This window comes from Myxocyprinus asiaticus, chromosome 15, assembly GCF_019703515.2.
Source record: "Myxocyprinus asiaticus isolate MX2 ecotype Aquarium Trade chromosome 15, UBuf_Myxa_2, whole genome shotgun sequence".
In the NCBI taxonomy this organism is placed as follows: domain Eukaryota; kingdom Metazoa; phylum Chordata; class Actinopteri; order Cypriniformes; family Catostomidae; genus Myxocyprinus; species Myxocyprinus asiaticus.
The window spans coordinates 14,660,090-14,681,799 of NC_059358.1; the positions used below are offsets into that span (position 1 = coordinate 14,660,090).

General features: G+C 35.4%; 1 protein-coding gene across 1 annotated transcript; it reads right to left on the bottom strand.

Annotated features, from left to right (window-relative positions):
• Positions 1-152: 152 nt before the first annotated feature.
• On the bottom strand, positions 153-21,571 carry sh3d21 (SH3 domain containing 21). Its single transcript, XM_051719637.1, has 16 exons — positions 21,357-21,571; positions 19,432-19,589; positions 19,266-19,323; positions 17,659-17,771; positions 13,734-13,824; positions 13,557-13,618; positions 13,433-13,472; positions 12,931-13,025; positions 12,302-12,400; positions 11,797-11,848; positions 6,395-6,457; positions 6,064-6,187; positions 5,087-5,276; positions 4,193-4,374; positions 3,840-3,903; positions 153-2,549 (listed from the first exon to the last, which is right to left on the bottom strand). Exons 1-16 carry the CDS (start codon positions 21,358-21,360, stop codon positions 2,520-2,522), a joined length of 1,425 nt encoding a protein of 474 aa, XP_051575597.1. The 5' UTR covers positions 21,361-21,571; the 3' UTR covers positions 153-2,519.
• Positions 21,572-21,710: the final 139 nt, after the last annotated feature.

Below are 21,710 nucleotides of genomic sequence, written 5' to 3' on the forward strand. Positions count from 1 at the left end.
TACTTGACTTTTTTTAACTAACACATTTTTTAACTAACACATCCCATATATACAGTGCATCGCATTATCCAGTAATTTATAGATTTTAAAGCCACATGGCAATATGGCCAAAAAAACAAAAACAAAAAAACAAACTTATATTACAACACGGGTTAAGCTCTCAAAGCCTTTATTATACATAACATATAACAAGTAACATTCTTGTACACTCAATTCTGCAGATGCGTTTAAATCCATTTAAACTAAATCCAGGGTTCATTTGCCAATCAACCATCTGTGCTAAATCCATTTATTTTTCAAACTCTTGTTAATATTAAGTCCTGAATATTAGTAGGAACAAATATCAAGTAATACATTTATGAACTTAAAGGGATAGTTCACCCAAATATTTAAATTCTCTCATTATTTACTCACCCTCATGATATCCCAGGTGTGTATGACTTTGTTTCTTCACCAGAACACATTTGAAGTAAAAAAAAAAAAAGAAAAGAAAAATATCTTAGCTCAGTAGGTCCTTAAAATGCAAGTGAATAGAGATTTCTCTTTTGATGCCTCAAAAATTGCAGACAGTCAGCATAAACATCATCGATACAACTCCAGTGGTTAAATATAATGTTTTCTAAAGCTACACAATCGCTTTTGGTGCAAAAAATATCAATATTTAAGTATTTTTTAACTATAATCCAATGCTTCACGAGAGCGTGGAGTCCAAGCGGTCTCTTATGTGAAGTATTCGCATTGCCATGGATACAAATGTAATCTCACATTCTCCTCTTGGTTGAGACATCCAGGATGAGCACACAATTGGTGTTGTATGGATGACTTTTATGCTGACTGTCTGTGATTTTTGAAGCTTAAAAAGAGAAATCTCCATTCGCTTGCATTTTAAAGACATACTGAGCTAAGATATATGTGTTCTGGTGAAGAAAGAAAGTTATACACTCCTGGGATATCATGAGGGTGAGTAAATAATGAGTGCATTTTATTTTTTGGGTGAACTATCCCTTTAAGGATTATTCACATGGATTTTCAAATACAATCCAGGGTTGTTTTGCCAATCAGTCATCTATGATCAGTGTGTTTATTTAAGTAAAAGAACAGATTATATTGTTGGTAGATAGCATAACAGTGTCAGATGGACCAAATCCAAATATGTATTTGTTGTCATTTTGAGTTTAATGCTTGACTGTGAGTCTTTCATATTTGCCCTTCAACTGTGATGATGTTTATGTCTGTAACAATACTTAGTTTAAAAACTCACACTTTTTGGATCCACTGTCTTATGTTACTAGGACAGGCCTTGGTGCTATCGTATTTTTTGTTTGATTTCCTCTTCAAAGATTCTTGCCATGATATGTACACTTTGATTGAAATATAACTGAGCTTTACAGTCATCCAAAATGCTGGAAAACAATTTTACTTAAGCCTACCATTTCAAGACATTTCTAAGTCTAGAAATGTTTACACAGATAAGAATGCCAGTACAACTATGTGTTTCGAAGTACATTTCATTACAACAAGTGAAGATACTTTAAACTTGAGAACTGCTAATAAGTTGCATAATATATACAAAACCACGTGAAATCAATTATTGATTGGTGGTATTGTCATCACTGTAGTACATTACAAATCTTTCAAACATATTTCTAGCATTTGGAATTAGTTTCTGTTGATGTTAAAAAAATAGTCCATTCCTATTGATTTGTCAGACGCTATGAAGATCTAATGTATTCTACATGGTTTCCAGATGCTGTTTTCTGGTTGAAGGGAAACTAAATCCACACCAGCCTCATACCATATCTTCACATAGGGAAAAGCTGAGATTTGAGCTGAGATCCAACTTAGATAGCAGGAAAGGCCTTTTCATCTGTCATTCGCAGAGAAGCATTTAGATATCTGTATTAACTGTCTTTTTTGTAGCATTTGTGTTGTAATAATTTATCAAAAAATTACCTGGGGCCAATCAAATTGCCTTGTGTCATTTCACAAATCATCATTTTGATAAGTTCATTGGGGTCATGGAAATAAATATGAATATTTTATGTTCACAAAGGCTGCTTGCATTTAGATTTACACTGGTTCTGTATTTGTACGCCATTGATATGATCCAACCACATAAATACAGCCATTTTATGTTATAGTCATCATAACTTTAATGTAGCTGCATTGAAAAAAAGAAAATGAATCAGCTTTGATATTAAATGTTTATGGCAATCAAGGTTTATAAAAGAAAATCTGTGTAAATTAAGTTTGGGGCAAAGATATTTTTTTTATGACCACATGATATAAAAACAAAGCAGCAACATGTAAATGAATCAGGTGTTAATACCTTAAGATAAGACCAAGTTTAACCAGGTAATTACCAGGTAAATATAATTATTATATAGTGCTGAATTTCCATATCTATCTTTGACTCCGATTCCCTTAAAATTCCACCTTTGTCTTTCTGTATTCTTCACGTTCATGTTGGCGAGGTGCATCGCTGAGGGTAGTGAAATATGCCTGGCCTTTAATGGTCACTATTTTTTCCTCAGAGCCTCCACTTCATCCTGCGAAAATTAAAATCACATTACCCTTTGATTATTTTTTAAGTAACTACAGTATGTTATTGATTAAGTAGTGGGGTAGCACTGACAACAAGGTTCTGTATGTGTGTGTGTGTGTGTGTGTGTGTGTGTGTGTGTGTGTGTGTGTGTGAGAGAGCGTGTTTGATTCTCAGCCATACACATGACTTATAGTCACATCCATTACGACATATTGTTATGTTAGTATTTTCAGCTGGACTGTTGGCCTATTCAGCTTTCGCTTAGCTGCTGAAATCGCCATCATATTTAAAAGTCATATCGTATTTTTTTTTTTTTTTTTTTTTTTTTTTGTCATTTTCATCCAAATCGCTTGGCCAATGTCATTTCCTGGTTCCTTTGCTATGGTAGTCTGTATAGCTCTTTTATAATAATTCACTGATTATTTTGCGAATTGACATGGAACTGCAATACGGTGCAATACTTCACAGCCGTGGACAGCATATAGAAAAGTATTCTGCAGTTCAGTGTGGCAACTTGGGTATAATGTTCAAAAAGCTATACTGGAAATGAGCATTAACAGTGCCATTATTTACATTGTACACGATAAAATCAGTTCGTGTGGCACAATCCTATGAGGCAAAATACTATTTTAAAGCCAATCACTTAACAGACGCAGATATACAGTATATTTGGCTATTTCTAAGAGCTTGTTTAGGAAAAGTACAGGAATCATGTCTGATAGTTTGGGATATCTCAGCAGAGGTAGACAGCACTGTTGTGGAATAGAGACTTCTGGGTTCATTCAGTTCAAACAGGTTGTAAATGTAACTCACTGCTGCCCCCTTGAGGATATGGGCCCAGTTGCAAGAAACCTTTCTTAGGAGTAGTCAGTGCTGCTCTGATTTAGTTGATAAATAACTCTCAATAATTCAGACTAATTTTCTGCGTTAATTTGTGTACAGGACTGCATTTATGGAGTAAAATAGCATGAATAACATATCAAACACAATGTCCTATAACTTTTTATTATCCTTTTTCTTTTTTTTTTTTTTTACAGGCTTGCCAGAAAAATCTTGCTAAAGTTCAAATAATCAGTAAATAAAGTCTGTATGGATTAGGTTGCATTTCATTTTCACTTTTGAAAACATAAAACCATAAATAAGTGATTATGAAAACTTAACTGAACTCTATTTGTTTCAAGTGCTTATCTATGTATTAGTGAGAACCCCATTTGCACTGCATTACCATCCCTACTAATTTTGATCTGTCTTACAGCCTTATTACATAAAGTAATACACAGATCACACTACTTACTTGTAATCTCATCCGCTTTTCTCTCTCATCCTTCAGTTCATCCTTCAGCTCCTGTATGTCTCTCCTGTTCAGGAAAGAGTCATTTGGAATAAAAATGATTTCAGAAATGATCATTCCAGTCAGTGGCATAACTTGGATCTTACGGGCCCCAGTGCACAGAAACTGTTGGGCCCCCGCCACAGGGGGCTTTGGACATTTTACATTGCCTGTCGGGCCCGCGGTCATTTTTATGGTTCCTTTTGGTCGACTGTTCTGGGCCCCCTCTCACCCTGGGCGCTAGGGTGGCTGCCCACCCTGCCCTCCCTGTAGTTAAGCCCCTGATTCCAGTGTATTGGTGAGTGAAATATACTCACTCATGCTGATTTTTAAGAAGGTCCAGTGACATGCGGAGGTCCTTGAGTTCTGTCAGCACAGAGGTGAGCGATGCGCTCTCCTCCTGAATCACAGGCTTGGCTTCACTCTGTGTCTTGGGTGGTGAGGTGATCTTGGGTGGTTGTTCCGTCTTGCTGGAAGGTGCAGAAGGAGTTTCTGTAACCTGTGGAAAATAGCAACAGCTATGCAACTGTATTCCATATGAGGACATTTGTTTTGACATACATGTATACCACACATTTAAGGGTACATTTTTTATAGACTAATATACTGTATTCCATAATGGGATAACATGAATTTTCCAACCTTTGGTAACACTATAAAATAACTTTTTTTTAAGAAGTCTTTACCAAACATTGTATAATGCTTAAAAGATCAGTAGTTCATGTACAGTCAAATGTAAATGTATATCATAATGTAGAATTCAAAGTTTCTAACTACTATTTAACCAATGATCTGTTAAGCATTATACAATGTAACAACATAATTAATGAAAGTTATAATAAAGTGTTATCCAAACTTTTGGTAAGACTGGAATATTTTTCAATTGGGTCCTTGAAAAACACAGGTTAACTGCATTAATTATCAAAGGCATGCCACACGACTGCTGCTAATTAAAAAAATAATAATAATCTAACACATCTTATATCACCAAACAGACATCACCCTGAAACAAATCTTGAAAACTGGTGGGAACATGACTCTGGTGCTTCTATGCTCTGGTGCTATATACAGTAGTTGCTATGCTTGATTTAATTAATTCAAGGCAGACTGTTTTGTTGTAATTAATTTCTTGCATTCAAAGCCGGTCATCCCAAGAGGCATGTACGTATGTGACAAATAGCCATGTGTTTGACTTTGTGTGTTAGGCTCACATTTGCAGCAGTGGCGAGGGCTGTTGGTGGTCTTCTCTGTGGAGGTTTGGCTCTGTTGGCTGTGGGATGGTTCAGTTTTTCTGAGGACACGTCTACACCGTCAAATTGGTCGGGGGTCTTCTCTTTAACCTCTTTCAGTATTGGCGAGACTGGAGGCTGTTTCGATGAGACAGTCGGTGGTTCTTCATTTCTAAGAGGAGGGGAAATTATGCTTTTATTTTATGTTATAATATTCTATTTAATCAAATAAAATTAAAAGAACCACACGACACATTTGCTTTTCAACATAACAACATAATGCGCTGCCGCTGAATTCCACCTCAATATCCGCAAAGTGGTGACTGCACTGTATATATTTGTGTGTAATGTGATTTTAAGAGTGTATATTTAAGTGTGGCGAGCTTTTAAGTTCCAAACAAAACATTGCATTGCTTTGATTTGTTTTGGAATAGGTTAGATTGACTGTAGATCAACTTTTATACATTAATGTATGCTTGCACTCCTGTCAGAATGACAGTTTCCCCCTCTGTTCCCTCTGCCTGAGGACAGGGCTGTGTCTGTATTTTAATTAAATACGCTCATTTAGAAAAACAGGAAACAGGCAGTTTGAGTTTGTTTAGTCCCTCAGCAGCTCATAAATTTTCATGGATCTTCATAGGACTGAACATTCAAAGGCATTTTGGAATAACGTGGCCACATAATAACACAACATAACACAATAACACATAATGCAAAACGTGGAATGACTATAGTAAATGACTATCTAATAAGGGGAATTAAGTCCCTCAGCAGCATCAATCTGACCAATGAAAGGTGATTCATGATTTTATTTCAATGTTTAATTAGTCAATCTTAATGTTTCAGATTCCCAATATCATTGTTTTTACTTGTGTTTTATTGAGAGTCTCATGAAATGTTTCACATAATTTTTATTTATTTATTTTTTCCTGACTGGTTTGCTATGAGGCATCACCTACTTTGGAACTATTTTTATGACCTTCTCCTTCACAGGTGGTGGTGGAACCGGTGGTTTGTGTAGACCAGGTAACTTGATTTTACCAGGAGGCTCACTTCGAAAGTCTTTAGTGTCTGGTTTCTCACCTGTTTGAAAAGAGCATAGAGCAAAGACAAGAGATAAATGCAATCATTTTGGGTGGCTTTCCTTAGATAACAGTAATAGATTAAATGATTGAAAAATTAAAATAATATAATTCTACTACAAGTTAGAAATGTATGTATACACATAAAATACATTTTAGTCTATTTTTTAGGTGAAAATGTGTGTCTAGGTGTGTTTAGAATTTTTACTTTTAGTTTCTGTCTTTGTGTTCATATCAGAGTTGTTCTGGTTCATCACTGGCATCTGATTCACTAAGACACAGGGAGATGCAAGATTTTACAGTCAGTACCATAGTACTGTATGTTTTATCAAAGTATGACAGCAGTGGCTCTTATCTGTATCTGAGGTAAAAAAAAATAAATAAAAAAAAAAGAGAGAGAGAGAGAGAGAGAGAGAAAGAAAAATCTAAAAAATCTAGTTTAAAAGACATGACAAGTTTGCGGAAATGTAATCTTTTTTGTTAAAAACATTTATAACATTTACAAAAAAATAAAATAAATAAATTATATATATATATATATATATATATATATATATATATATATATATATATATATATATATATATATATATTTTTTTTTTTTTTTTTTTAATTAATTAATTAACTTATTTATTTATTATGGCTACTTTACCTACATATTTGTTACACCAGGTGACTTTGATTTGGTGGATAATTTTTCTTTCAAATATTAATTATATATTAAAACAAAATTGTTTCATTTCACTGCTTATTTTTTAACAAATAACAATAAACGATTATTCTGCCAAATTTTATGAGACTTTTGATTTTTTTCACTGTCTCAGGATGGTTATACCACATGAATTTTCATTACTTTAAGCCACAGAAAAAATATAAAAATATTTTTGAACTCATTAATTCCAAAAAAAAAAAAAAAAAAAAAAAAAAAATATCATAGAACAGGTGAATTAAAGAAATTTTTGTTTGTGAATTGCATTTGTAATGTATTTTTAAATAATTTAATAGATCCTGGAGGGAAACAAATGAGCGTCACATCATTGATCCTTCATTTGTCCAACAATCTGTAATGCACATAGCTAACATCCTCTGTCCCCAACCCGTTTTGGTTTCTTTTGCACAATAGATAAGTTCCCTTCTATAATGTAAAGAACGGCACAAAATAAACATCATTTTTAAGCATTCTCACGATTATATGGGGCAAATGCTGGAGGTCTCAGTAGCATGGGAACATTTGAAGTTTCCCTGACAAATGAGCAGCCCAGCTGGCCTCCTGTTTCCTGTGGCTATACACAAAAATTCTCATGGGTTTCTTTAGTAAACCAGTTTACATCCAACCATTAACAACCATTATGCTGCATTCTACTAAGCAAAAAGGGGCCGATTTCAGTGCTCATTCAGACCTTTTCATGCAATCAAAATCAAACAAGACATTAAAGTTCTTGTTGTGAGTCTTATGATAACGACTTAATACTATGTGTGGGAAAAGAAGAGAAGTGTTATAAAGGAGTGAAAGCAGTGAAATCCTAAAGTTGTCTGTCCATGTACAATTTCTAAAAAAAAAAAGAAAAAGGAAAAAGTGTAAAATTGCACATAATCAAGCTAATCGCGTGTTCTTTTTTTAACCGGAGCACAATCAAATGCATGCAATACCACATGTAATAAATATCTTGAACATCCTTTCTCACACAGAACATAGTTTCACCTTCCATCAGTAGCAGCATGACACGATTTTTTCATTCAAAATCAAACCTTCAATTAACCACTATCAAAGACGTCACATTCTGTCACTCTACTCACTGTTACCAGTCATAGGGACAGTGTAATATAGTGCGATATAGACTGTAAAACCCATCTGGAGCAGACTAAAATCCAATAACCAAAAATTCTGAACTACTGAGAATATTTAACAACATGATCAAAGACCCATACAAATAAATAAAATACAAATACAGCCTATACATACCCAATTTTCCAACATCTCAAATCTATGTTTATAAGGCAATGAGGGTGTGCACTGTATAGCGCACAGAGGTGGACCGCTGTGCTCTTGCCTTTAGAGTCTCACATGACATCTTCATTGCTTTCGACTTCCTGTCGCAGCTCCTTATATCTGCTCAGTTTTGGTTTGCGGTGGTGTATGCCATATGCATGAAGTCAGATATAAACTTCAGACAAGAACAGATTTCTGCACATTTGTATAGTTTATAGGAGTTTTTAACTGCATGTTCCTGCTGTCACTGAGACAACCCAGCAGCAAATCAATCGCATATCAGGCATTAGAGTAAATGTCTGCATGGGAGGAAGTGTTAGAGGTGACTGAGTCTCTGCACTTGAGTGCAAAACATTTGAGATGATTAAAAAGCCTACTTCCTGTCCTAGAAATGACAGTTGTCAATAACAGGTGTGCAGATACAGCTGTGTACTGTTTATAACTACTGTCAGCTACTCTATGCAAGCTTCCACACATACGTTTACTTGTTCATTCCCCAGAGAAGTTCACACTAAACTCATTCAAATATATAGAATAAATGATGCTGTTCAGTCATCTTTAATTCCTTTTTTAAGACGTGAAAACTGGAACTGGAACTTCCTTTGGTTAATACGTTTTGTCTGGAATGTCTGATACAAAAATAAAGGAAGTAATGTGACTGGGGTAGATCCAGCTGACTTACCCTCCAATAAAACCATATCTAATAACCCATGAATCAGTTTGTATACTGTATTCGCTACTTATGTATTCCAGCTCAATTGAAATCTCTTGAAAACACTTAATTTTGTGTCTTTTATGAATTAAATACTTATCTGATAAAGTAACATAGTCATTTCAAAGAAAATACACAACAGGATGCATAAAAAACCTGTTGTACCGTAGATATTATATAATCTGTTTTTCAAGCTCAATCTACATTGAGTACATTTGCATACACACTAATACGCTGATAATTCCCCAAATGAAGCTTATTAAAAAAATCATGCACATGTTGTCGGCTTATTAGGCATCGGTGCTGCTTTTTTTAAAAACATGTACGGTCATGTAAACACATTAAGAATTGCAAGGTTTGTTTGCAGAAATTAAAAAAATACCTATTTTTTTATTTAAAATTGTAAATAAATATACTGTATATAGATACACTACCGGTCAAAAGTTTTGAAACACTTATTCTTTGTTAAAAAAAAATTTCCTTCACATTTTAGAATAATAGTAAAATCATCAAAACTATGGAATAACATAAATGGAACTATGGGAATTATGTTGTGACTAAACAAAATCCAAAATAAATAAAAACTATGTTATATTTTAGCATCTTCAAAGTAGTCACCCTTTGCCTAGAATTTGCAGACATGTACTCTTGACATTTTCTCAACCAACTTCTTGAGGTATCACCCTGGGATGCTTTTTAAACAGTATTGAAGTAGTTCTCATCTATGCTGAACACTTATTGGCTGCTTTTCTTTGTTATTTGGTCCAAGACATCAATTTCAAAAATGTTTTTTTTTTATTATTACATTTTAGTTTTATAATGAAATAAATGAATATGGTGGCACAATTATATTTTTGTCTACAAAACTAATTTCAAACATTTAAGCATATGCCTTCAGATCAAAAGATTTTTACGATCATGGGAAACATTTCAGTCAAGTGTTTCAAAACTTTTGACCGGTAGTGTATATAGTTTTGATGTGTAAAAAATGCAAATTGAATGTCACAGCTTGCTAAAGTCACACAATAGACACCTCAAAACAAAATGTGCTTAAAAATCAAGATTTTGCCATAAAGTAGACAGTCATTATAATCATAAATCACACAGAACTCACCCCAAAACAAAATATGCTAAAAAAAAAAAAATCTACTTTTTTATAATCAGTGGCTTCCTAAAAACATTATCAAGGAGAAAAAAAAAAGAAAATACATCATAAATCTCTGTCAGTAGCGGTGGTCACTCAAAAATGAAAATTCTCTCATCATTTATTTACTCCTCATGCCATCCCAAATGTGTATGATTTTCTTTTTTTCTGCAGAACACAAATAAAGATTTTTAGGAGAATATTTCAGTTCTGTAGATCCTTACAATGCAAGTGAATGGTGATTACACCTTTATTGCTCCAAAAATCACATAAAGGAAACCATATGTAAAGTAATCCATAATACTCCAGTGTTTAAATCCACATCTTCAGAAGCGATATTATAGGTGTGGGTGAGAAACAGAACAATATTTAAGTCCTTTTTTACTCTAAATTTCCACTTTCACATTCACTTTCAGATGTGAAAATGAAACTAAACAGGCACCACATGTGACTTTCAGATGTAAAAGTGAAAGTGGAGATTTAGAGTAAAAAAGGGACTTAAATTTTGATCTGTTTCTCACCCACACCTATAATATCGCTTCTGAAGATGTGGATTTAAACACTGGAGTATTATGGATTATTTTTTATGCTGTCTTTATGTGCTTTATTTTTAATTTTTTTAGCAAAGGGCTGATCACCATTCACTTGCATTGTAAGGACCTACAGAGCTGAGATATTCTTCTAAAAATCTCCGTTTGTGCTCTGCAGAAGAAAGAAAGTCACACATCTGGGATGATATGAGGGTGAGTAAATGAAGAGAATTTTCATTTTGGGGCGAACTATCCATTTAACCACCACGCAAACCATACAATCACATGGGGCCCTGGACATCGATGAGCCCCGGTCAGAAAGCTGCGCAAAATGCTCAAGGGTGTGGGTGACAACAAGCTGTTCTGTGTTCACGCGCGGATACACTATTTTCAGCCATCTCGGAGCGGTTCACGTGCATTGCAAAGGCAAAGTGCTGCAGTGGCATCCATTCACGCATTACCAAACATTTGATGCCACTTAAAGTTATTATATAAATCTAAATATGCAACACATTATCACAAAAATAGAGGCGGTGACAGCTTTTCACCAGATTTTGTAATGAGGAACATGATAAACAATATACAGTACATTGACAATAGTGCACTATCAGCCATCAAAATAAAAGCTCCAGGTGTAGGTGAACTAAGTTCGACAGAAATATATTAGGCCTATTCACTGTTGTATATATAAAATTATTAAAATAATAATAATAATAATACAGCATTATATTATAATAAATAATAAAAAAAAACTGAACTGGATAACAATAAATAATTGTTGGGTTATAAATATAACAATAATAACTAGGTTCCCAAATATAAGTGAGTGAACTTTTAGTTTTTGCACAACATGTTCATTCACAAATGATTTTAAAACATATGTAGATAAATACTGTATTGCTTTTTTATTACTGTATTGGTGCATATATATTTATTATATTATAGATTAAATACAATTCTTGCATTCACCGGTCAAGGTGTTTACATGTGACGTGATTTCTGTGTAATGGGAACAAAATACAATGAAAACAAATGCTTCAAAGGCAGCCTGACACGTGCATTTATCAGTAAATCTTAACAAACCAGCTCACACACCCTCTGGAATTCACAGATGACAAATCAAGTAATGCGACAACTGAATTTCTAGAAACATTTCCAGTTAAGTTCGATATAATCTAAAGAGACAGACTTGTTGAACCAGCCCTGCAACTATCACCAAGGGATGATGTCTTACCTGCATGTTTCTCAGAGCCTCCTCTTACTGGTGGACAGACAGCATTTTCAATCTGCGTCAAATGAGAAATTGTCAACATAGTATGGATAAGTCCTTCTGAGCAGAATAAAGCTCACAATCTTTCCATGTTGGAGAAATCTAGTCACAGTTTTCAGTGTTCCTCTCCACCGATGGTAACTATTGACTCAATGTCTTTTAATAAGCCCAAAGTAACTGGAAGAAAATACAGTCATTTATAGACTACGTTAACTGTCTTGTGTCATAATGAACACGACCAAGACATTAAAAACAGATTTATAGCCTCTAGACCTCTCCAGTCTAAAACAAACTAAACAGCATTTGTACACTGAAATTAACGTCCTTGGCTTAAAATCGTTTTCTTTTCTTTTTTTTTTTACCCAGAGAATTACTAAAACCCCACAGTAATGTCGACAGAAGGGAGGCACCCGTTCTCTAACAGCGCACAAATGGGACAATCCTGAGAACATTTCTCTGTCCCACTCACATGAAGGGCATCCACTGGGATCACCATGACGAAGTTATCGGGGAAAAATCCTCTGCGTCCGTTTAGTTCCCCCTCCCACCAGCCCTCGTCCTCAGTGGCCTTCAGGGGAAAGGAAAAGAAAATGATAACAAAATGCTGACTCTGCCCAGGAAAAAAACACTAATGGTCACTAATGTATACTCTTGTACTATGAAATATTGCTTGGGCTTTACGTATACTGTGACCTTACGATCTTTTGTAAAACAAATGATACTTGTTATTTTGCCTGTAGTGGAACTCTTTGTGATTTACAGAAGAACCATTTTATAAAGTTTGTGTTTCGATTTGTATGGTACTTAATGTATACAGCAGTCAGGCATACTAATTTAAAGGTGAAGTGTTTAATTTCTGTACCACTAGCAGCTCCAAATGGAATTCCTACAATAATGACTGTTTTCAAACAGGTTTCCCGAACACAGTACCCGTCATCTATTGGTTGTCCAAAAAGGTAGTTCAAGTTAATAGACAGCAATTTGGGAGGCAAAACTCCTCGTGTTAGAATCACACATGTCTGGTAGAATTATTTTTCTTAAGAACAGTAGTGTGTGATGTATTCATAGAAAGCTGTCAGATGGTCATCAGAGACACACCTTGTTTATGATAGTTATGACGTCTCCCTTCTTCAGGCTCAACTCGTCTTCAGCAATAGCTGTGTAGTCGAACATGACCTGACAACATTCTTTCACTGTGGAGCAATTAAAAATACATTCAGTTACCTCCACTGGATCAACATAGTGACAAAGAGATTAGCAATAACATGGCACTTTTCTGTACAGATTAGCCACAGCAGGTTTGGTGGGTGAATCTGAAAGCACATGATACCCCTCTTCTGGTATGAAGCCTTTAGGGGAAGCCCTTTAAGAATGGATCTTTTCATTCACTGCATGATGACTGTACTTGTTTTGTCTTGAAACCCTAATGTTTCTCTGTCATTGTCAAAAATAGACCAACAACTATGTGAATGAACAAAGTGGTAAATCCTAAAAAGTTCAAAAGAGCTGAACCTCAAAAACCTGCCAAAGAGCATTTAAATCTTGAGGAACATCATTGAATGGTATGTAAAAAAAAATTGTTTTTAGCATTGCTTCTCACCATTTGACTTTCTCCGTAAACTGGCTCTCTTTACTTTACCCTAATTGAAAAAACAAAAAAGAATACAATTAGTAAATACATGTATATATTTAATTAAATTGAGCAGCATATCAATTTACTTCACCTCTTTATTAAAGACAGCTTCTGAGAGTTTAGGCCTGGCTTTGCTTTCAGTTGTCTTGCAATCTGCAGAACATATGACATATGCAGACATATCTATTATGAAAAAAATCCTCAAACAAGGTGATGTTATCACGCACAAGATATAGAAGTGCTTACAAAAGTTAATGTACAACCTCACCTTTTAAAGGCACAAAAATTTCTTTCACAAAATTTGATGGAAAGGCACCAATTTGGTTATTTTTCTTTCCCATAAACCAACCATCTTCAATCTGCAAAAACAGAAAGTAATACAGCTTCATTAAAAAACATTTTTAAAAAAAGGAAAGGGCTCAAATATTGAAAATATTGTTTCATATATACAATCTAATTTGGAAACATTCCACAGATGTATATTTTGTCACTTGCCAGAGGCTTTTATCCAATATATGGATATATTTTAGTATAACTTTTCCTTGACCTTTTTAATCACAAGCACCATGCTTTATCAATGAGCTATTAGAACAATGATGAGCCAAAGAAAATCACAAGCTTTGTAATAATGCTTGTAATAATAAAATGCTACTTTGATTAGACATGCAATTTGAATGCATGGGTCTGCATTGATAACTTTTAAGGGCTGATTTGCTAGTTTTTTATGATTGGTCTCAAGACATTCGAAAAACAATGACGTATGACATAATTTACATCAAACCTGGCACAATTTGCCTTGATGGGAGATTTTCAGAGAATAATGGCTTCAATTTCAGTTTATTCCTCACAAAATGCTTTCACATGGCTTCAAAAGACTTAATATAGGACATGAGTTGTATGCTAATTTTATGGTACATTTTGTAATTATAGGAGCCCGATTATCCCAGTACCCATTCACTTTAAAGCTGAAGTATGTAACTTTTTTGGTGTTAAACTACTTTCTCCTATTCCAGCTTATTACACGGTTCTCTGGAATACTCGATTCTGATTGGTCAATGCCGCCATCCAGAGGTCAGCAGACCGCTCATCTGGGTACTTTGAGCCGCCTCTCCTGCTTCTCGGCTCACTGAGCAATCTCAACAAGTAAGTCAATAAAATAATTTCAACTCAAATCAATGTTTCATGTCCATTTATTTGTTTATTTGGAAAGTAGTCTTGTAATAGGCTGAATAATGAGGAGTCAGATGGTCATTTTCACAAAATAAATGCCAACAGAACTCGATTTCAGCTGTTCATCGATTTCTTTCTTCTCAAATTACATAATTTCAACGCAAATAAATTTTTTATATCCATGTATTTATTTATTTGGTTAGTACCCATGTTATAAGCATGATAATGTACAGTCTGCCAGTTGTTATCGCAAAATAAACCCCTTCAGAGTGATACAAGACCCTTCCGCTTCACGTCGGGGTCCTGATCACCCTGTCAAGGTTTATTGTGTGATAACAACAGGCTGACTGTACATTAGCCCTTACTTAATAAGCAGAGACAAATATAAGTAATCCATTCGTCAGTAGCGGATTTAGGCATGGGCGACATGTGCCGTTGCCCAGGGCGACATCTTGCGGGGGCGGCACGAGGCGGAAGTGCGGTTGGTTGCCGTTTTGTGTGTATGTAGCCGGTCACTGCTTGGTTGCATGTCATGTGGTTAGATTCTTGCTTTTTAAATGTTGTAAGATGTCTTAAAAATTTCCCAGACAATGTGTGCAGTTAATGGTTATCCTAATAATCAATCAAAACTAAATTTTTGTCTAAAACAGCAATGTTATGATCAGAAACCACTCGCAAAGCAAAGTGCTCCTGTTCCAGATGCTGCTTCTTCCATCGGCTGCCTACAGAAGGATTGACTAAGGAACATCTGTTTGAAAAAGCTTGGAATAATTTGTTTTTGTGCTCTTTTCACTTTATTAGCAAGAAGTCAACAGGGGGGATTACATATGTTATCTACCGTTACGGTTCGGCTACGATAGACGTCCAGAAACGGAGCACAATGAATAATATATAAACGATAGCATAATTATTAGATGAGACATACAGTAGTGAGATGTTTTATCATGTTTGAAATTAACTGTATTCTGATTTTCCTCTGCCCTGCATTTTTCCTGCCTGCAATTTACTTTCTTTTGAGTGTCTTTTCAGAATATGCTTGTCTTCCCTTAAGGGGAAAAGGTGATTTGGAATACAGTGTGGACATAAATTCAGTATCAATAAAATGTATTTGTACAGCTAGTGCTTTTAATAATACATACCTTTTTATAGTTGCTTTACAGAGAACATTGAACTTTTGTGTTCAACCTTTATAATGTATGTCCAAATAAATATGTTTATTTGTATTGCATGTAGTCCTTTTTGTATGGTACAGTTTACTGTGTGGCTGCTACATCGTTATTTCCTACACAAGAACAATAAATTCAGTCTATCAACAGGATCAGTTGTTCAATCATCACTAAAAAATTGAATGTAGGTTATAGCATTTAGATATGGAGATTGTGTACGTAAACTAACAATTATAAAGCTAGATTGAGCTTACTACACAGTCATCTCCTACAAAATAATTGTATTTTATCTGAAAAACGGCAGCTGAGTCCTGTAATACACAAGCATCCTGCTGTCTGGACCTCCCCTGTGTCTGCAATAAGTACATCATCTTGGTACAACAAACTCTTCAGGTTCTGACTAGACTCAATATATGCTTTAAAATAACCATAATTATCTACAGTTCTCAAAATATGTCCAATTTTACAGCTGTGAAGGCACTAATAGGTTACATAGCTTTTCAGGGTAGTCTGCTCAGGTTCTTCCATCGATGGATAAAGACTCAACAAAATAACTAAAATGCTTCTATTTGCGATATTTGTCCATCATCCTCAAACCCATAATCATTAACAGATAGGTGGGGAAGAACAGTACCATCTTGCTATAATTCTGTGATCAGTTGTTCTCAAGTTTCTGTAATTTTTAATGACGCCTTAGTACATAACATAACGATTGTTTACGCTTAAACGGAAGTTCCACCCACATCGCCTGCAAAGCTTCATGGGACTCTGCTTTGTTTGTTTTGAGCGACCAGCCAGCCCGACACAACAACATTAACTTGACCAATGGCGTGAGTTGGGGGGTGGGACTATCTGTTTGTTCGATCAACAGATGGGGGGGTGTTTTCGGATTTTGGAAAGCAGGCACAGAAATTACACACTACAGCTTGAACTGTTTGGACACACACAGGTATGGTAAATGTTGGGAGATTTTTAAGATATTAGACATGCCCCAAATCCAAAACCCTGCCCTCTAAAGACACACATGCACGCAGAGATGCTTGGATTGCTGTTATGCAGAGATGGAACATGAGAGCATCTCTATGTCATAGGTTAGATAAATAAAAATGTAATTTGATATCAGCAAATGTTAGTATCATTAGTCAAAAGCAACGGTACCAAAATAGCGTTCTCACATATCAAACTGTCATGGGCGTTTCCAAAAGGTAGTTTTGCCCCCTTGAAGGGCACTGTGGGAAGGGGATGCCACTTGAAAGTTCATTTGAAGCAAAAGAACGAAGAGCCCTTTTACAAGACTATTAGTGAAGGGTACATTCATACAGTACATTCATGTTCTCTTTAGTGTGCCCACATCTAGAAATCTGTCCTTCGAAGGGAATAGGGCACAAGGATGATCACATTCAATTGCAATTCACCCAAACTAACACTCTCGGCTTCCTGCTGCCCATGGACTGCCCTGTGAATGTGCAGAATTATTGACAGGCAGAAAGCACCTAAAAGTCTTTTGATTGGCTAAACAAAGAATCTGCCGCAGCCCACATCTTTTTTTTAATGCAGTTTACAGAGTCTAGGGTTGTCATGGTAGTTGTAATATTTTATGGCACCTATTTCAGTGATTTCTGGCAGGTTATATGAACATTTTCTGTGTGTTATTTCATTAAAAAAATAAAATAAAAATAATAATTTGGGGGGTTAACTGTTCCTTTAACACTTATACAAATGATGACAGCAAGCTACAACTTCTACTAACACAAACCACAAAGTAACAAGTGAAAAAAACATAAAAACATCAACAGAAATTACACTACATTTGCAATTATGTTTTCTAAGATTTAGAGAAATGGCTTGCCGGTCTACCTCTCTGAGGATCTCTATGGTCTCCCCAACAACCAGTTCCAGCTCATCCTCGTGCACGGCAGTGTAGGTATGCACCACCTCGCATCTCCTCTGTTGCACCTTTGCTTTCTTCGCTGGTGAGATGAAGTGGAAAATAAATGGAACATTTCAGCACAATAAGGTGTGAGAACAAATCAAACTGAACTGCAATAGGCTGCAGAAGCACTGCAGCCTTAAGTTTTACAAGTTCTGTTTTAAGACAAGCACTGTTTTATTTTGGATACTATAGTCTTGGGCTTGATTTTGGTGAGTATAATTTGTGACCGGATGTGGAGGCATAAACCTTTTATTAGCCTACTTATTTTAGTCTACTATGCTGTGTCGAGGTGCTTTTGGACAACTTTAGACACATATGCAACCACTGTTGGGCACTAACAAGCAAACAAAATCAGATATGTTTATAAAACAATGTATGCTATAAAACTTATATTCAGTGGGATTCAAAGGTCTACTTGTGAAGATGCTTCTAGATTCCTATATTGTTATTTTAATATCGACAATCCTTTTTTCTTCCTTACAGATTATATTATCAGCATAATGATTTGAGTTAAAAATTGGATTGAAAAATAAACATGTATTTCTTAGCATTTTATATGCCCCCTTTTGTTTTAATGAGCAGATACTCTTGAGCTGGCATGGACTCCACAAGATGATCCAGCAGCATTATTTAAGAATGTTCTAAAGGACCATCTACTGTGCTTCAATGGAAGCAAGTAAATCTGACCTTACATAGGAGTTAAGGGATAGTTCAGCCAAAAATGAAAATTCTCTCATCATTTACTCATGCCATCCCAGATGTGTATGACTTTCTTTCTTCTGCAGAACATAAATGAAACTTTTAAGAAAAATATCTCAGCTCTGTAGGTGCATACAATGCAAGTGAATGGTGATCAGACCTTTGAAGCTCAAAAAATCACATAAAGGAAACTCATAAGTAATTCATAAGACTCTAGAGTTTAATCCATATCTTCAGAAGAGATATAATAAGTGTGGGTAAGAACAATATTTAATTCCTTTTTTTACTCTAAATCTCCACTTTAACTTCCACTTTCAGATGTCATAGTGTAACTTAACATGCACCACATATCACTTTCAGATTTAAAAGTGAAAGGATTTAAATTTTCATCTGTTTCTCACCCACAACTATTATATCACTTCTGAAGATAGGGATTTAACCACTGGAGTCATATGGATTACTTCTATTTTTCCTTTATGGGATTTTTGGAGCTACAATGGTCTGTTCACCATTCACTTGCATTGAATAGAACAACAGAGCTGATATATTCTTCTTAAAATCTTCATTTGTGTTCTGCAGAAGAAAGAAAGTCATACGCATCTGGGATGGCATGAGGGTGAGTAAATTATGAGAGGATTTTCATGTTTGGGTGAACTATTCCTTTAACAGGGTGATCACTGTCACAAATTAGATTTTTGGCCTAGAAATAGAGCAAAATTATATATACTTCTTATTCATTTTATTTCATTAATTTTTGTTTTTGTTTTACATTTTTACAAAATCCTAAAAATGTCATTATAGACTCTTGAACGGCACTGTAATGTACACTTACATTTTCTAATGCTCCTTGGCTCTCTGTTGCTGTCCCCTATTAAATAAACAGGCACTTCCTGTGGAGAGAAAATAACTTTTTTGGTAATGATCATCGAGGGAATAAGATGTAGCTTTGGACATGGAAAGAGTGCTCTTTCCGGTACGAGATGAGAACAGGACGAGACCTTGGCAAAGTTGGCAGGGAATATTCCTCTCTTCTCTCTCAGCTCTCCTTCCAGCCATCCTTCCTCTTTGGCCTTGGAAACATTCTTCACCACGTCCCCCACATGCACCGTCAACTCATCTTCCATAGTCGACTCAAAGTCTAGAAGAACAAGCACCTCTAGAATGGACACAAGAAAGGTGAAGGGAATGCAGGTTAGTGAACTGGAGTGTTAAGATGTCATAGCTGTTTGTGTTGTTAGATCTTCTTGTATTTAGCTGACCAGATATCGGGTGGCTCTCCAATGTATTAGAGGTCTTCTTATGCATAAAGAAGAGCAAGCCAGACCAAGTGCTCATGGAGAAAAGAGTTTATTGATGGCGATTGTGTAGCAACAACTCTTCTAAATCTTAACCCAAGCAACTGTCTGTGACAGACCTTTATACCTGAAGAACAATAGTGTTAGGATCTCCCTGGAAGAGCCCCAATAAACAAGACATGTCCTTTGATCAGTTGTTGGTTGCTCTGATTTTATGGCCTCTTTCTGTGGTTCACACCTTTACAAAGATTTGGTTGATTGCATCTGAGACTGAGTCACAATGTAAACACCTCTGATTACAGATAATTAAAAATACATATAATACTTCAGTGTTTACTGTCTCAAAGAGATCATTTAAGTGAATCATATAAGGGGTCATCCATGATCCTAATTGTTCCTTTATGCTTATGACAAAAATGTTTCAGATGATTTCATTAATGTTGCCCTTTTATTTTATTTTATTTTTTTAATTATATTTATTTATCACACATTATACATTTGCACATATACAGTGAAATTCTTTTTTTCACATATCCCAGCTAAGCTGGGGTCAGAGTGCAGGGTCAGCCATGATACAGCGCCCCTGGAGCAGACAGGGTCAAGGGCCTTGCTCAAGGGCCCAACAGTGGCAACTTGGCTTGAACCCCAGCACTGGGGCCTTAGCCGCTTAGCCACCACTGCCTGCCCTGCTGTATACTGTATGTTTTTACCCTAAAATGATACATCATGAACTTTCTCAATCACCGGCAAGTCTTATCTTTGATAAAATACATAGCCTAAAGGGTAATGCATCTAATTAAAGTATGTGCAAGGCATGAACATACATGCCAAATAGAGATGATAAGTGTCTCTCAAGTGCAAAACTGCAGCTGGACAGCCATGAACAATGTGTTTCAACAGGCCTAGAAGTATGTGAGTTGAACCTGAGCGATGTGATTTTAAGAATGTTTATCAGTACAAAGAACACAGTGACCAAACCACAACAGCATGCCTAGTTTTCCATGCACTGAAGTAAGTCACCCTGTGATTGGCAGATATATGTTACTTCATCTGATTATAGATAATTTCACAAAAAATTTAAATGTTGAATATGTCAAATGGGACACATTTTTTGGCAAGCAGTTTATAAGCTGAGTATAACAGTTCAATAGACTCTTGATCACTAAATCATAAAGGCAGCATTCTAATCACACAAGAGTGATATCTCCTTATTTGCTGACATAAACTTCCATCTCAGTTTTCCTTATTAAATATACCTGTTAAATAAAGTCACTGCATAAGCAGTATGTTACTATTGGAAATAGATTGTGGGTTTGTTATGAAAATTATATACACCTATAACGGTTATGTGGTAATATATTTTACATTTATCTTACATTAATGGTAAAACATTTGTTTAAGGTTGTAGTACTGTTCAAGTAAATCAGTGGATAGATGAATAAATGAATATAAACACACAGTACATACATACTAGATAGAAATAAAGTAGATCAACCTACACTATTAGATACTTAAGAGGTGTCAACATTAATCATATACCATAAACATAACCAAAATACCACAAACACCACAGCTTATCATGTCAAGTCATTGTTTTGGGGAAGAAGAAAAAAAAAAAAAAAACTCACCCATGGCCTCTTTAAAGGTGTGCGAAGTGCACCAAGCCAGAAAATGTAGATTCTGTTCAGTTCTCAAAGTGTCATGGAATCACTGCGAATGACTCTACCTGAACGTGCTACTATACAGTCTAGAGACAGCAAAGGTATTACGGGACCTCCTTCATTCTAGTCAATCATTAGCATTGTGAAAAAAATTCCCAGCTAGTCAAGACACGTTATACCCTGAGAAGGATAAACAGATAGAGAGAGAGTAACAGGTGAGACAGGTTTCTGTTGGTATGAGCTTCCTGGTCAAGTTGTCACGTGTCACAGACAAAAAAGAAAATACATACACACTTGAAAAGAATCCAAGGAAAACCCTGA

Coding starts and splice junctions, on each gene's coding strand:
- sh3d21 (XM_051719637.1), bottom strand. Junction 13,473..13,556: donor AAGCTGTCTTTAATAAAGAG/GTGAAGTAAATT, acceptor TTTTTCAATTAG/GGTAAAGTAAAGAGAGCCAG. Junction 5,277..6,063: donor GTCATAAAAATAGTTCCAAA/GTAGGTGATGCC, acceptor CCCTCCTCTTAG/AAATGAAGAACCACCGACTG.